We start from the raw sequence: 17,078 nt of genomic DNA on the forward strand, positions 1-17,078 counted from the left end.
CAATAACCATCATGTTAATACACTGCACTAGGAAGTTTTAGACACTGAGACATCAGAAATGTTAACCTTTGGCTTATCTAGCTCAGGTTTACAGCAAGCAGGAAGCACAATAAAACAATAGCTGTCACGGTAGGAGCCGGGCTTTGAGTTAAACGAGGGGATGGTTAGGATGGCCGTGATAGTCCGTATGGCTGCACTGTTCTCACAAATCTGCTGATCTGAGAGAACTTAATTACAGTTGCTATAAAACAAGTCTCCTCCCGCCCGCTCTCCTCCTCCCACCTGCTTACAGACCAGGCTTAACTCAGGTTTGCTGGTTTAAAAGGGCAGAAAGTCTTTCTGGTAAAATCTAAAGAACTCGGGTGGGTAAATGGCTATTTCCCACTTCCACCCGACCTCTGTGTCCACAGGAATCAAGGGACTCGCATCCACTTGGGCTGTGCCTCCAGACAGCAGGAACCAGCAATGAGTTCGTACCCAGGCACAGAAGTTATGAAACTCCCCGGGTTTCCTCTTTCATCGGCAACCCCTACGTGGTTCTCTGGGCTCTTACAGCAACAGGCAACACGCCACAGAGCAGGGCTGAAACGGGGCAGGAGAAGGGCACTGCCCTCCCCAAACACCCTCAAACAGAGGCAGTTCAGAAAGCCCAGCAAGAGATTTGGGAACTGACCCTTTGCCCACATTCTTTGATGCCTCCAACGAAGCGGCTCACACATCTGGCGTGTGGTTACAGGCAAACGAAAGGAAAGGAAACCTTGGGAATTTAAAAATAACCCCGGAGTTTAGGGTGGAGCACTGCCTCTGCGCAGGGAAAAGAGAACGGGAGCGGCTGCCGGTGCCGAGGGTCTGCCCAAGCTGTCCCTTACCCAGCCTGATGCCATTCAACGCGGCCACTCTACGGCTCTGCTCCAGTAGGATGTTTTCCTGGGACACGGTGCGCTTGGGCTGCCTTCGGATGCACTGCATGATCCAGTGTGGGGCTCGGGGAGAGGAGGCGGCCGTCGGGAGGGCTGGGGGGCCGTGCCACCCCTGCAGGGATCCCTGCTCATCCAGGAGCTCCGGCGGGCGCGGTGTCACACGGGGCTCCAAGGAGCGAGCGCAGGCAGCGGGGCAGCGGCAGCACAGCAAGGCAGGGGAGGGCAGAGTCCAGCTGGGGGTGGGACTGTGGGAAGTCTCTCCTCCTGCTTCACACGCTGGATGCAAAATTCAGCCGAGGAGCCTGCCGGCAGCTGCCCAGGTAGGAGGAACAAGTTTTCCACCAGTTGTACGCTAGTGGGATTATACGCATCATTTCCACAGGCTGCAGAAGTCCCAGATATTGTTTGTGGCTCCTAATCACTGCCTTGCTCTTGTCAGCTTGTCCTGCCCACGAACGCCTGAGTCCGATCGAGCCTGGCTCCACCCTTTCTCTTCTGTGCGGAGCTGCTCCGTGCTGTCCCCACTGACAGGCACTGAAGACGGTGCCTAAAACAGCTCTTAGCCAGGGCAGATGTGACCCAAAAGATGCTTGGAAACTGAGTTTTAATGCTCTTCCTTTTCCACCAACAGAAGAGTATTTTCCTAAGAGTGCAGAGAGTGTCTTCTCTGCTACCAATTTCCTGTGTGACTTGGGTGAGTCACTGTGCAGCCACATTTCTGCATAGCTTTGGGTTTATTCTTGTAATTCAGATTTACCCTGCACTCTAGTCCAGGAATAAGCCTCCCCAGAGATTTAACAAGTCACAGATTACACAGAATCAGGGAATAATTCAGGTTGGAATGAACCTCTGGGGCTCTCTTGTTCAATGACCCATTCAAAGTGAAGAGTCACCTTCAAAAGTAGATCTGGTTGCTTGCAGCCTTGTCCAGGTGAGTTTGGATATCTCTAGGGACAGGGACTCCAAAGCCAATTTAGATCCCTGTACAAGAGCTCAGGTGTTCTCAGTGAAGAATTTCTTACGACCAGTATAAATTTCTTTTGCTGAAACTCACAGCCATTCCCCATTGTCCTGGCAATGGCTGGGACTAAAACCCACCTCTTCCCTAGCCATGACCTTTTCTGAAGGGAAAAACACCAGTTATACACACACGTTGTCACAAACCTTTTTTTGTTTTGTCATGGCCTTTGCAAGCTGCTGCTGCAAGGCTGAAGGTACTGCAGGGACACAGGTCACACTGGGGTAAATGTCCCTTACTGCATAATCAGCATATGCCCAAGAAACTTGACATCCAACCCCATGTCATTGTTTTAGCCACAGACCTAAATGGAGGCTCTTCATCACCAGCCCCTCACCATACTCAATATAGGTTTTACAAACATTATCTCTGTTTCTGGCGTCTGTCAATCCAGACATCTTCCCCTTCTTCCTCTGTAGTTTGAAGGAAGCCCTACCAGCCCTCACAGGGAAGCACAGAGGATTGGGTTGTTTGACCAGCACAAGGACAGGGTCAGAGTCATTAATCACTGCCATGCACTGCAGGTAAGAAACTCTCTGGGGACAAGGCAGAGCCACTGCATAGCCTTGAACAGCAGTACATCTAATAACTCTTTATTTACACACAGCCACTGCAGATCACAGAGAGAGAAGGAGAATAGAGGCAATTTCTGAATGAGACATTGCTGAACACGTTAGCCAGGCAGTCTGTGGGTGTTCGGGAAACACCTCCAGCCTTTCTGGGCCCCCTGAACAGACAAGGGCTGGATGTCTGAGCTGTAATCCCCATAGCACACCCCTGGGAGGTGGGAGCTTTGTTTTTTCCCTGGTGAGGAGGTGAGCACCATGATGTAATGGCTGGATGATATTTATTAGCTATCAGTCTTTGAGCACTTCCCAGATTTCACATTCTCCTGGAGAGGACTGATCTAATTAAAGGAATGGGGAAGTCTCCCTTAATTGCCTTAGCAAAACAATTTGCTTCTACACACCAGCTCTCCTGTCCAGCGGCAACCAGCATCCCATAGGGATTGATCTGGGAACACACAGAGCCCCTGTGCTTCATTTTCTCATTAATTCCTAATAGCAGTGCCAGTGACAGCTCTGCTCAAAGCTTTCCATGCCCTTGAGAACATTTTACTGTACTTAGCCCTGAAGTTTGCTCACACACAAAGCACAGGGTCAGCATTCAATGAGTTGAGATACCTCTCCACAACAGCAATGTGCGAGTTTTGCTGTTGTGAGGGCTTCAGAGCCATAAAGCAGTTCAAATCAGTTTGTCTTTAAAATGAAGATGAGATAATCAGGCCAGAAATTCCCCGCTTTGGGAAACAACTGAGCTAGATGTATTGTGGTCCTGAGGTCATTTAAAGACAATGCCACAAGTCACAGAACAAGCCTGCCAGGCAAGTGTGACACTGGGTACTGATGTTACACGATGCTGCCGTCACACTCCGGCACGGGAGGAAGTGATTCCTGCAAATGGCTTACGGAAGAATTCTCCAAGCCTTATTCACTGCAGGTAACTGCACCTCAGTGGATTGTGCAATTTTACCTCTATGACCAATCCCAATTAAATAAATGGCCCTGGTCACATGAGTGAAGTTATCCACGCCCCGTGCCCAGGACTGGGGCTAATCACCCTATCAATTCCAGCTGGATTACTCACAGAGCAAATGGAAAATCGATGGGGACGAGGATGTCAGAACATGGTCCCAAAGTTAGCAAAGTGCTTTAATAGCCAGGAAACAGGCACTTGGAGATGGAGTGGCTGTAGAGTCTGGTAGGAAATGGGCTGTGTGAGAACACTACAGTGCACTGGCTGCTCTTCAGGTGATTTTCCAAAACTAATTCATCTCTATCACATCCTTTCCCAAGGGAGCTAAGGAAGCACTATTACCACTTCACACTAGGAGAAGCAGGTTGGCTTTTGAGGTCTTTAGGGCTGCACCTGTTCTCCCACCACCATCATATTTAGACAACACCAAAAGTGGTGCAACCCTAATTCTGATCACAGTCTCTTTAGAGCTGACAAAAATGACATGACAAGACTCAGCTGCTGATTTGCCCAGACTTGTGATAATTTAGGAGTGGAATAAAAACACCTGTGCTGGTAATGACCTCACCCCTTCCCCATCACACCATGCACATGATGCAACTTGTAGCCAGTAATACCTATGGGAACTACATAAATAATTAACGCCATGTTCAGGGGAGATTTTTCCACTGAAGAGGCCAAAAGTTGTGCCTTGCTCTATATTCATTACCAAGAACAAAAAGACAAGTCTATTTTACATGATGCCATTCTTCTTAATGAAGAATGTGACAGAAAGGTGCCTTCCACATCTGCAGGGTCCCACCCGCCCTGTGCTTCCTTCTGGAGTCCTTTCCTCACTTCATCCATGCCCTACCAGATCCCACCTGTGGAAACCCTCTTTCCTCCTTCTCTGCTACCTCCAGGACACCACTCACTGCTCTCAGCTTATTCTCCCCAGTGACACCACACATCCTCTGAGGTCTTGTTGTTGGCACAGCTTCTGACCTGCACCAAAAAATGCCTGTGGATCCTCTATACCAGCACTCCCCTTCTTGCTCCCTGTGGGGAAGTGAGGATCAGGGAATGGGTGCTGAGTCCAGACGCATGGGTGCATCCCTGGCCAAGGACTGCTGCTGCTTGCTCCCAGTGGGTGCCTCCGCGGAGCATGTGGTATGTACCAAGTTCCACCTTGTGGTCACACTGAGAACGGACATCTCCAGCAGCAAACCTCCTCCTCCTCTTCCTTACATTGGCTTTTCTTGCCCTCTCCCTTTCCAGGATGCTTGAGAGGTCCTGCTGAGCTGGGGCAGAAACCACATATATTAAACCTTAAAAATTCATACAGGAGGAGTTCTCCCAAGTGTCATGTTGTGTTGTCCTCCAAATCACTGCCTAAAGCCTCCCTCTGCCTGCACACTGGCTAGAAGCCGTGTGATGGGATCAGCACTGTCACCCTGCCCAGCTTTTCTCAGCCCCACTTTCTCTCTGTATCCTTTGGCTGTCTCACCTTGTCTGAAAGGACTCTGGGAGGAGCATGGCCTCTTCTCCAGCTCTGACAAGTCCACACAGCCCATCTTTCCCCAAAACAGGCTGGTTATATCCAGAGCGCCAGCTGGGAAGGGCTGCAGGCCCATCACCCAGATCATGCCATCTGCCAGCTTGCTGTGGATCAAAACCAGGCTGGGAAATGTGCTGGCAATTAAACAGTGCAGAGCCCTGGTTTGTGTAAACGAAGCCAGTCTGCCCACTCAGACATTTCACAGACAGACCAAATCATGACCTTTATTTGTGAAAACCTTCATACATCCTCCTGCCAGTCCAGGTCCCTCACAGGGAGCTTGTATCAGTGCATGGACCAGGCTGTGACCCATCAAAAGCTACTGCCCTGCGCTCTTGATGAAATCCAGGTAAAACAAAACACCCAACTAAAGTTCACTGCACTTCGGAACCCAAAACCAGACTGAAGGTCTGGTTTTCCCCTTCCACTGGTCCCCTTCATCACAGTGCATGTAGAGATCTGGCTGCAGAGAGAGAGGCACTGAAATAAACACCAGCTTGCAATAAATTACAGCTTTTCCAGTAGTTGGTGTGGAAAGAAAGTAATTGAAAAGAAGGATATCAACTTGATGGATAGGAGCAGGATCAGCAGCCAGGAGCACTCAAGCAGCTCAGTTGCCCAACTCCCAAGTCAGATTTCTGTGAACATGCTGATGAAGATGTTCTCTTCATAAACCCAAAGTCAATTGTAGGTGGGTCCCAGCCTCATTTTTTAAAGGCCACTTAACAGCTTTTCTCAACATTTTCTTCAGGAGCTGAAATTTCTTCTATAGGCGAAATGCAGGTCATTGTCAACATTCTGTAGCAGGGCAAAATTTGTGCAATAAATTAATTGCGCAACTGAATTATGCAAAACTAGGAAAAAAATCCCTTCTTTTTTCCCCTAAGGGATTTATCTGGAATTTCTGTAACTCTAGCCAAAACCAGCCATTGAGACTTGTTGTGTGGTACCTCAGTAAAGGGCTTTAAAAGGTACCATGTGGGGGGAAGCCTGAAGTGTGAGAATTTTCCCACACACAGTGTTTAGGCTGGCTCATTTTAGGTGTGGAAGTATTTCAGTTTAGAAGAAACTGTGTCAAAATCTTCTCTGCCTGCATAAAGAAAAAAAAGAAACCTCTATGTCTGACCAAGGTCTGCAGCCTGCTGGTCTGAGGGCTTGGCTGAGTGAGAACTGAGACCCTTCACCCATGAGAAGGGCCTCAGAGACACATGGCTAGGGGTCAGTCCTGCAGCATTTAGATATCTACAGTACCTACAAGGGGCCAGGAGAAGACAGAATACAATCCTCCTGTCTAGATCCCTATAAGCCTAAAATTTCTTAGAGATGCCTACATTGACTCACCTGAATCCCACCCTGGATGATCAAATCCCCAAGTGTTTAGCTGCAGTTTTCCTTCCAAAGTACCTGTTTAAATTGATGTCCCTGTACCAGACATTCTACTTTGTTCCCAAATCATTGACACCTTTGGCTCCCAGTGCTGTCTATCCAGGCAGCTCAGTTTCTAATCCTGCACAAACCATTTCTTCCCCACACACCTCTCCCTCTTGCTTTTCCTTGTAGTTGGCTGTATCCTTTAATCTCTGCTACCTGCAGCAGTTTTCAAAGTGACAGCATTTCCCTCGTCTTTCTTTTTCATTTCCTCATTAAAATCTATTTTTCCCCAAGCATCCTCTTGCCCTGTCTTAGCTACTTTTGGGCCTGATGGGGCTTTACACACTGTCAGCAATCTCAGAACCAGCTGTGGGCTTTAGTTTTACTAAAAGACGTTGCTCAGATGGGAAATTTAGCAACTTTCGTGCCAAAAAAAACCCAAAACAAAACAATATTCAAAGTGAATTTTACTTGTTCTGTCTGAAAAAGGAACAAGTTGACTTTAATACACTGGGATGTGTCAGTATCCCAAATTCCCCTGCACTACAGGGAACACTATGGTTCACAAAACTCCCACGTAGTACATCAAGAACAACCTGCACCAAAGGTGCGTGCTGGGAGCATTTTGTTGCCAGGAAAGGAGATCAAAGTCACCAGCTGCTCCAGAGCAGATCCCAGCTGATCCCAAGCTGCATTATCTCCACCCATGGAGCTTGAAATACAGAAGGAGCCTCCTCAGTGCCCCCAGCACACAAGGGCAGGTGGAGATGATTCATTTGGAAATTTCAATATAGATGTTAATCCTGAGGACTTGCTGACAGAGGAAACAAGGAAATGGCCTGTCCAGTAGGATTTTACGAGCTGATTCTCACTCTGAACTTTCAGAGAGGGCACTCCTATAATGGGGCTGTGGCATTCCCCTCACAATGTACACAGTGTCTTGGGTGAAAAAGTCAGTGTATAAGAATAAGGCATAGTACAAATTAGCTATTCTACAATCTATGAGCACAAGGGCTCCCAGTTCAGAAACAAACCAACTTCACGAGGCAAGAGAAAGAGTATTAATAGCCCACATTAATTCTGACATGGTAAATACAGCTGTTGTTGTATATATTTTGGGGGGGGGGGAAGGAGAGAGAAACTGAAAGAAAGAACCTGAATTTCAACATAGAGCCAGGGAAAAAAACATATCCACAAGCCACAGTATCAGAAATTTCTGACAAACTACATAGCACAAGCCTAATCCTGCTAAGAAGTCCACATGTGAGCAGCTCCTCTTGTCTAAGTAGTCTGGCATTTGGAGTGACTTTGGCACTTGTGTGTGTGTGTGTGTTATGTGTGAAGGAATTTCAGTAAATACTTTTTTAAATTCTTGGCTCATTCAACATTTTTGTATTTTTCTGCTTCAGACGAAAAACTAGATTACCAGCCACTGAATTCTTCCTGGTCCCTAAACCCAGAGGACTAAATAATATTCTCTGAAAAATAACCCAGAGGCCAAAATGGGAAATGTTTTAACAGTTCCAGATGTGTTTCTTAGCTTTCTTTCCCCAGTGGCTGTATAAAGAATGAGATACCTACAAGAAGTATAACATTAACCTCTGGTTCACCCTCCTGTTGGATTTCTACCATCTGGGAAAATCAGAGTGAAGATTTCACGAGCCTGGGGGAATCTTTTCACATTTTTGCTGGTAACACTAAAATGATTATGTTTATGGGCAATCACTTATTGCTCTATCAGTTTATTTTTGTTTATAGCTCATCCACAGTAAGAAAGCCCCCATCTCATGAAATAAAAGTACTGGAGGCTTTTCCTGTTTCTTGGGGATCAAAATATCCCATTTCGACCTGTAGCTATCACAGCCCTGAGTTGTTTCTGTTCATCAAAGCAAAATACAGTGAAGAGGTAACAAAGCAATACATAAAGTCAGGTGAGGGAATGGAGGGGGGATATTTCATTACCCTCTTTATCAGACAAGCCTCCCAGACTTGGCACCAATAGAACCTTCCTAAATCTCTCTTGCTACAAGGGCAGAGAGAACTTCTTATTTTAGAAACACTACTTATTTTGTACTTAATATTTGCAGTGTCTCGGGGACAGCCCCTGAGGCCAGGTGTTTATCCAGGCTCTGCTGTCTCCACCAGAGCCCACAGAGTTTACTCAGCGGAGCACCCATCCCGCTCTCAGTTTCCCATAACGGGGAGGAGATTTGGATCCACTTTTCTGAACTTGCAGACGCTTCCCCAGCCAAGGCACCCCTCCTACCGACACAGCTCACCCCATTAACAGAGCAAAATCTGTCATGTCTCTCTGTAACAGCGACGAAATGCCCCACTACATCCAAATGCGAGAACGGGGAAGTGGAGAAGAGAGGAGGAAAACCAAAGCTCTTGGACAAGATAAGAGAGCTGAAACACAAGAACACTTCCCCAGACTTACTGTTGCAGGCGAGGAATGTGCCATTGGCTTCCATGGCTGCAGCAGGAGCCGCCAGCAGCAGCAGAAGGGCTCCGAGAACCAGCTGTGCCCAGAAGTTAGCGCTGCTGCGGGGCGGCAGCCAGAGCCGCCAGGCTCCCCTTGCTCCCCGCTCCAGCAGCCCCCGACGGCAGCTCCCTCCGGAGAGCCTGCTCCTTGCCCTTGGCTGGAATTGCGTGCTCGCTATGACTCCTCATTTATCTCTCCCGCATCCGCACGCCGCCGCCTGCCCAGCGCACCGACTGCGGCCAAGCGCCGCTCTGGCCCTGGCTCCTCCCTGCTCCAATTTGGCGTCTTCTCCGCTGGCCCGGCCTCCTCCTGCCGCTGCTGCTGCTGCTGCTGGAGCTTCCCAGCGATGCTTCTTTTCCTGTGGCTGCCACATTTTCATGCTCCGCGCCTTTCCGGCGCGGCTTCCAGCAGACGCCGAGTGCTCTGAATCCATTCTTGGTGGTCTGCAAATCAAGGAAAGGGTCTTAAGCAGATGCCACGGGTCGGAGTTTAGGGCTAGCGAGCTTTTAGGTGCTGGTGGAGGCATGATTCTTTTCACAAGTTTAAAAAAAATACCCAGGTCAGAACTTGCCAGTGTAGAAATAGAAACTAACCACAAAAGCTCGCAAAGGCATGAGCTTGGGGCAGAAAAAAGTTATGAGCTTTGCATTTGAGACAGCGAGACAGAAAAAAACTGCGCTGTCCTGAGGCTTTTACTGAGTGAAACTGATTCCTTCCACTCTGTCCCCTCCTCCTGAATCAGGTATCTTTGAAGGGTAGAAAGATGATGATAGCAAGCAGGGAGAGGGAAAGAAAAGGAATCGAGTATGGGAAAATAAACTTTCCCTCTACTTGAATGTTTTGTAGTAGTTGTTTTGTTATTGTTTATGTACATTTCTGGTTATTTAGGTTATCCTGATGCAAACACTTAATGAAGTTCTTGGCAGATTCAAAGCCCTCTCTCCTCAGCAGCTCCACAGGCAGAAGGGAGAAGTCCCTCTCTGATGGTGACAGATCTAGAAAACATGTGGTGAAAAATACTTTGGGACAGTTTGTCTCTCCCAGCCAGGAACTGGGCTGCTCCTCTGAGAGCCCAGACCTTGCTCTCAGAGAGTTTTACAGCCCACAAATACAAGGCTGCTGCCACCACCCAAGGAAAACAGCCCTAATATAGCAAAACTCCTCATGCTAGGACAAAACTAACAAAACCAAACAAGTAGAGCAAAAAAGAGCAGAGATTTCACCCCATTAATTCCTCCCAAGTCCACTCTTCTACCTCACAGTCACCAGTTTCACATGGGGAGGACTCATCTCCCGCTAGACACTTTCCAAAGGACCCAAGAAGGAACATTGTTTTTTCAAGCCCACAGACATTGATTCATGTGGGGCAAACTGGCAGCTGCTGGCAGGCAGGACAACAGCTGAGCACCCAGGAGATTCCTGGTACAGCCTTAAAAACCTTGAGGGAGGGGGATTTTGACAATCTTGTCACGCTTTCAGCTGATGGGGAGGAGTACTGGAGGGAGTGTACAGGAAGGCTGCTGGAGGAGCCAGCCAGACTGGAAACTCCAGTAAAGCTGAGGTGGTGAGGACATGATGGTTTTCACAAGGGAGGAAAAGTAGAGAAGAGCAGTTTGAAAGTGGTGACACAAAATGGCGTTGTGGTAACTCCTTCCCTGTTCTCTGTGTCACACCCCATTGCGTCCTCACACTGCCTGGCACAAGTCCTCACTTAGAGATGGACTGGTCAGCATCCCTGTGCCCTCTGTGGCAAAGGGGGCAGTGTAGGAGAGCTCCATTATTCCCAGAAATGACATGGACCATATTGTGGTTAGAACCTCTTCACAGCAGTGTGGGTACAATGGCACCATCACTCTGCTGTGAACACAATCATCATTACCTCAGGCTGGACAGGGCTTCACCAAGAAAACACAACTGAGCTTCTCTGCTATCATCCCTTGAGACTTGAAGATGATCCCCTGCATGTAGCCCTTCATGAGAGCCCACTGTATCTCCTTGTCCTTCCTTCCTCCTGTGCTGCCTTTTCCATGGTCAAAGCTGAGGTGGAAGCTGGAACCATAGAATCACTAAGGGTGGAAAAGGCCTCCAAGATCATGAAGTCCAACATTAACCCAGTATCACCATGTTCCTGACTAAACCATATCCCCAAGTGCCACATCCAAATGGTGCCTGTCAGGAGGTCTCACAAAACCTTGCCTAACTTTTCATTTTTCACCATTCCATTTACTCTCTCTGCTTCTGTGCACATCCAGAAGCATCACCATTTAGGCTGCTTGGACCACTTGGGGACCTTTCTGCCACCCTAAGCTAAGTCATCACCATTTCTAAGTCCTTGATGGGTTTGACATGTGTGTGCTCAGAGCAAGCCAGGCAGTAACAGACAGTCATGCATTTCTTGCATTCATTAGAAAGTACAGCAGTCACCATCAGAGTGCTGACCTGCTGCAGCAAACACCCAGAATCTGAGATTGCACAGCACAGGTCTCATTAGAGCCTTGTTTCAAAAGGCTACAGTCCTCTGAGTTGTGTTTCTGCATATGCTGAGTTCCGTTTCCTTTGCATTGCTGAAAACAATGTACATCCAGAATAACAATGAAACCAAAGAGATGTGAGGAGCTACTGGGCTTCTGTGAGCTGCAGAAATCCTACTAATAAAAAATACTCTAAGAATAATGTAGCAGTTTAAGAATGTCGTGTGAATATGCATTTTTTTCTTGTCCACACCATCATTTCTGTGCTCATAAAGAAGCAAAGTCAGGGAATTCCTAGGCCTGGAGACGGGCTGGGGGGTTGGCACTGCCTTCCCAAAGCAAAGCTGCCACCCAAAGAGTACAAGGTCAGAGCTGTGATATTTTACTGAGGGACAAGGCCCAAAGCCAGGACACATCTTGATTATCCCTTCTGCTCTCCAGCCACAGATGTGAGGCTGGAAGGAGTTAAATGTCAGGCCTCTGTAACACACCCTCCAACACAGATGTCTGTATGCAAAGGTGCCAAGATCATCAGCTGAACTGGAGCCCTGCAAAGTCAAGACCTCCTATTTCTCTCACTCCTACACCCCTTTGCATTCTCCTCCTTTGTTTTACGCACACAGCCCAGCCCAGGCAGCAAAAAGCAACCACAGAGCTCAAAGCCAAAATTGTTTGCAGGGTTCAATTCCACAGTGAACCATAAATCACAGCAAACCTAAAGCAAAGCAGTTTACCTGTCTCCACTCCGAGAGCATGACTCAAGTGTTGACTTAATTGCACACAGTGGAAGGAGCAGCTTTTCATCTCAGAGGAATGCTACACCACCCGAACACCGAGTATTTCCAATGGAGAAGATCCCTCCTGGCTCCCTCTGCCCTTCAGACTCTCACACACACCCTCCTCACCCCACTGAAATGTTCCCAACCACCTCTCCAAAGGGTAGCAGCAAAGGGTTTTGTTTGCTTTGCAAAAAGGACACAGGATTTCTGCCACAGTTACACAGTGTAAGAAGCATTTGGGGGTTATATGGCCAGCAGGGAGCTTTGGCAGCCACATGGGGCTGTTTTTGTCAGTAGGAGAATTACAAAAACCAACACAAATGAAAATGTCATATTTAATAAAGTTCATGTCAATGCAGAAGCGGGACAGGAATTCTCAAACACTTTAGTTATGGTCTGGCTGTTCACTGAAATGTTTTTTTATGTCTTTTCCCAGTCTGTTTACTGTTCTAGATGGGGTGTGTCACAATCCTCAGATCATCAGGTCTCTCTAAATCCTACTCTCATATAAATAGATTCATAGAATCACAGAACAGTTTGGATTGGAAGAGACCTTAAAGATCATCTCGTTCCAAACCCCTGCCATGGGCAGGGACACCGCCCACTAGGCTGAATAAATAAGTCTATAGTTGATGGACAGCAAAATGTAAAATTGTCAGTTGCCTTTTGCACTTTGGGGACTGCCAGAGCTCTCACCAAGGAGCCTGAACAGCCCTGTGGGAGGGCAGCTCCAGTGCCCCGGTGACTCACCTGCTGTACAGGCAATCATTACTCTTTGGTTATCAATGTGTCTTTCATTAGGTGGACACAGCTCTTGTTGCTAACACTTCCCTGCCCATGCAAGACCTGGGATTCCTAGGACTGATCCTGCCACTGAGTGTGCTCCACCCAATATTTACCTATTGGCGAATTTTCCCAGCACTTCCAGGTTTGCAGCAGCTGCCGGTCCCTCACCGGCAGGAAACACATTGAACTGTGGGGAAGAGCAGCCTCGTGGCTCTGCAGGAGCTGGCGGGGATCAGCACCTTTGGAAATCATGTTCCCTGAGGAGATAAAGTCGAGTAAAATCAGGAAGGGGATTTATGACTGTAAGAACAGTGAGATTTTTGGGTTTCTGGAGAAGTGACTGGACAGATTAATTCACCGTAGTTTATGAACTAGGCTGGGATGGTATCATGCAGTTCAGGGAATGGGAAGGGCAGCCAGATGCCTTGTTTATCACCACACATAGCTGTGCCAAAGTACTTTCAGAGTAAATGATATTGATGTATATATCTGCATTTAAACCATTTATTGCAGCAGTTACTCCCATTTAGGAGAGCTGTGCATGGCCACAGGAAAAGGAAGCAACAGATGCTGGGATGTGTAAAGCTAAACCTGCTGCTGGCAGAATCCTGTACGAGTCCCATTAAAATTAATGAGGTATTTCTGCTTGAGCAGAAGATAAATTTGACTTGCTAAGACAGAAATACGCCTACCTGAATTATTGTATCTTAAGTATCTCAAGGATTTTCCCTCCACTTAGACTAAGTAATCAAGAGCAGTTCTAACCACCAAATAAAGCAATAAAACAGTCAAAGGAATCATTTATTACTGTACGGTCACAACTAAAGACTTAGAGTTGCCAGTTCAACAAGTTTCACATTGATTTCAGGCTGAAAAATTATAAGAAAATAGAATTAAAAGCAAGATTGTGCATAAGATTTGGAAATTAAAGTTCTAAGCTCCTCTAAGTTCATTGTAACTCTTGGAATTTCAGTATAAAGGAGACAGTTAAATAATTTTACCTCAATTCAATAGTGCTTGGTATTTAGACGTCTCACCAATTTTGTCTTCAGACTAATTTTGTGCTAAAAGTTTTATTTCACATTTGTTTACCTCATTTCTCCCACTACAAGACAGATTTATGAGTTTCTGAGAGTAATTTTATGTACTTCTGAGAGTAATTTTTATGCATTTCTGAGAGTAATTTTTATGCATTTCCATGCTTTAAAAAATGTAAATTTAAGTAAAAACTCTCTTATGTTAAATTCCCTGACCTTAAATATTTTGCTGGGAGAATGAAAATGTCTTTACCAGGGAGTTGTACAGAAAAGTACATTTAGCCTAAAACACTTATAGGAAGAATTTTTGGGGGGAGGGGACCCCAGAGACTTCTTTTAAAGCTCTGAAAAGCTCTTCTATTAACAGTGAATGAAAAGCTCAAAGAAAACATGGTGCATACATTTCATCAGCCTCTCAGTTCAGTGCACCAGTAAACACCCTGGATCAGCCACACAATGCTATCATTTATAACTGTGTGAATGATTTTGTGAATCTGACCATTAACATGAAGTTATTGTAGCATGAATGAGAAACAATAACCTAATTGGGGAAACTAACGATGTACTAGACTTGCTGCTATGAAAACATTACATGGAGTGATTATCTCTGTTCAGAAAGAAGAACAGCAGGAGACTGGTCCCAGGGTCCTGCCACTTTTATCCATTAATAGCTCCTTCTGATATTTGACAGGATGAGAGGAAGTGGCCTCAAGTCCCACCAGGGGAGGTTCAGATTAGATATTAGGAAAAATTCCTTCACTGAGAGGGTGGTCAGGCATTGGAACAGACTCCCCAGGGAAGTTGTGGAATCAGCACCCCTGGAAGTATTCAAAAGCCATGTGGATGTGGCACTTGGGGGCAGGGACAGGGTTTAGTGGTGGACACAGTGTTGGGGTAACAACTGGGCTCAATGATCTTGGAGGCTTTTCCACCCTTATTGATTCTTTGATTCTCTGATCCCAGATTATGCTGAGCACAGACCTCAGGCTTCACAACCACTGATGTCCAGGTCAGGAAACTCATTTCTAACCTTAGAAGACCACAGTCCTCAGGCCAAATTATTTGCTGTCAGGAACGCTTGACATGTGTCTTTTTTTTCTTTCACCATTGCCTCCTTCCAGCCCATAGTACTGGGGTATACAGGTTAAGTATGGGGGAGGGCTAATGATTAATGTCATAATGGCTCCTTTTAATATAGTTCATCTGTCATCTTAATTCCCTGCAACTGGGATAATCACAATAATTAGATGCAATTGTTCAGATTATTACCTAATTGCAGCTTTTTCCACTGTAGCCAGTTCACGTGACTTTTAAATGTGCAGAAAAGATGGTAAGTCTGAATTACACCTATATTGTAGAAAATCCTACTAGATGTAAGAATGCCCCACAAGTTTAAACTGCACGTGAAGATCTTGTGATTCCAGAGCCTGCAACACAGATAATCAGGGATGTTACAAGTAATGCACTTTTATTTCTGATCCCAGAGAATTAAAACTATGCTTCACATAAACAGAGTGACATCAGACTTCCCTCCACCTCCATCTGAACAAGTCATGCAGAACCAGAAAATGTTCTTGAACTCCTAACACATGCAGAGCAGATGTTTATGCAGAAAGTATGCAAGGAATTCCTGTGTCTCCCTGGTCCTAATGGACAGCCAGCATTTTTGGTGTTAATTTATAATCAGCCACGCTCTTTAAACAGCCGAACATGAGATGAAGAGAACGACACAAACTGAAACTTAGGGCCCATTAAAAAAAAAAAGCCACAGACCAGATGGCAATTTATTACTAGGTTAATTTTTAGATTATGATATTTCCTAAATGCAAAAACTTGTAAAATCTCATCAAGTGTATTCAAAAAGAGTATTCATCACCTCTGATTTAGCTTCTTATCGCATCTAGTTTCATTTCATAAGATGAAAGTTAGGAGCACAGTTCAATAAACTGTCACTGAAGAGAGAGGAGCCTTTGAAAAGGATGAAGAGGACCAAATTAAGATGCTGAAGTATCTCAAAATAGAGTAAATACCCTTCAGAGAAATGGTGTTTTAAGTCTGAGATCACACTCTATATCTTTCTTACAAAGGGAATAATGAACCTTTGCTTTAAGTGCAAAGTAGAACTCAAGTTTATATAAAAAGGTGCAACTGCCACTTCCAAAATCACACATTTATACACCTGATAGAGACAAATGCAGCCACATTCCTCTGGCCAGTGATGTTATTTGGGTTTTGGAAAAGAAAACAAGGGGATATCGGGGTGCAGAAAGAACCACACAAGTTGCTCACTGAGGAAGTATTTTATTGGGTTTTGCTGCCTCCTCATCAGTTTTGAAGGCCGGGTGCAGCCCAAGCAGAAAGGTTGAATGACTCATTTCCTTCCTGCACCCGCTGTCAGGCACCTCAGCCATTGAAGCCTTCCCACAGACATGTCCCCACTCAGGTTGGAGGAGCCCTGGTTTGTGCAACTGCATGCGGACGTGCCTTGGGAACAATTCCCGGAAACTCACACACAGAGCTGCCCGACTGCTGTGAGCATTGCTGCTGGGATCCCAGCTCCGAGCCTCTGGGCTGTACAAGAACCAGAGAATACAACTCTGGAACTGCTGTCTCGGCTTTGCCTTTGAGTTTGTGGCCCCTCAGGCACCTACCTAAGTTCCTCAGGGCTTCCCTCATTCACCTCGTCCAAATTATGCCATCAGCTACCCTTGTGCCTACCATGTGATCCCTGAATTCTGAAAACTTCACCCTCCTTGCTGTCTCTGGCCCCTTGCTTGGTGGGGCAGAAGGGGAGAATCCCCTCAGACATCTATTTTTCTACAGAAATAGCGGGCAGACTCTTCTTTTTATCAGTGTTGGATCTCCTTTAGGTGAAAGATAAAAAGAGCTGCTCTGCCAAAACATAAGACAACCCAGCAAACCAGCTTTGGCTGCTTAATGAACAGTTTCACTTAAAAGTGTTGCAAGCATGTGCAGTTTCAGCACAGGAACACACCAGGAGGACGTGATGGGACATGCTCTCACTGCTTTATGCCTTGTGTTCTTCAATCAGGGTGAAGACCTGATGCATTGCATTCCAAGGTGCCAGCTGCAGCTCAGGTTAAAATGAGCTTTTGAAGGGTTTTTCACACTTTCTAA

The 17,078-nt window shown here is 46.3% G+C and overlaps 1 protein-coding gene across 3 annotated transcripts in view; it reads right to left on the minus strand.

The window, feature by feature from the left end:
- PLCD1 (phospholipase C delta 1) overlaps positions 1–9,124 on the minus strand; it is a 50,913-nt gene extending 41,789 nt beyond the window's left edge. The window contains exon 1 of one of the 3 annotated variants that reach the window (XM_032097538.1): positions 8,823–9,124. In XM_032097538.1, the coding sequence (XP_031953429.1) occupies positions 8,823–8,856 (34 nt within the window). In that variant the 5' untranslated portion in view covers positions 8,857–9,124. Of the gene's footprint in view, positions 1–869; positions 1,348–8,822 lie in introns of those variants that run through there. The other 2 variants (XM_032097469.1, XM_032097605.1) reach the window with 2 other exon arrangements.
- Positions 9,125–17,078: the final 7,954 nt, after the last annotated feature.

This window comes from Corvus moneduloides, chromosome 1 (genome assembly GCF_009650955.1).
Source record: "Corvus moneduloides isolate bCorMon1 chromosome 1, bCorMon1.pri, whole genome shotgun sequence".
Lineage (NCBI taxonomy): Eukaryota > Metazoa > Chordata > Aves > Passeriformes > Corvidae > Corvus > Corvus moneduloides.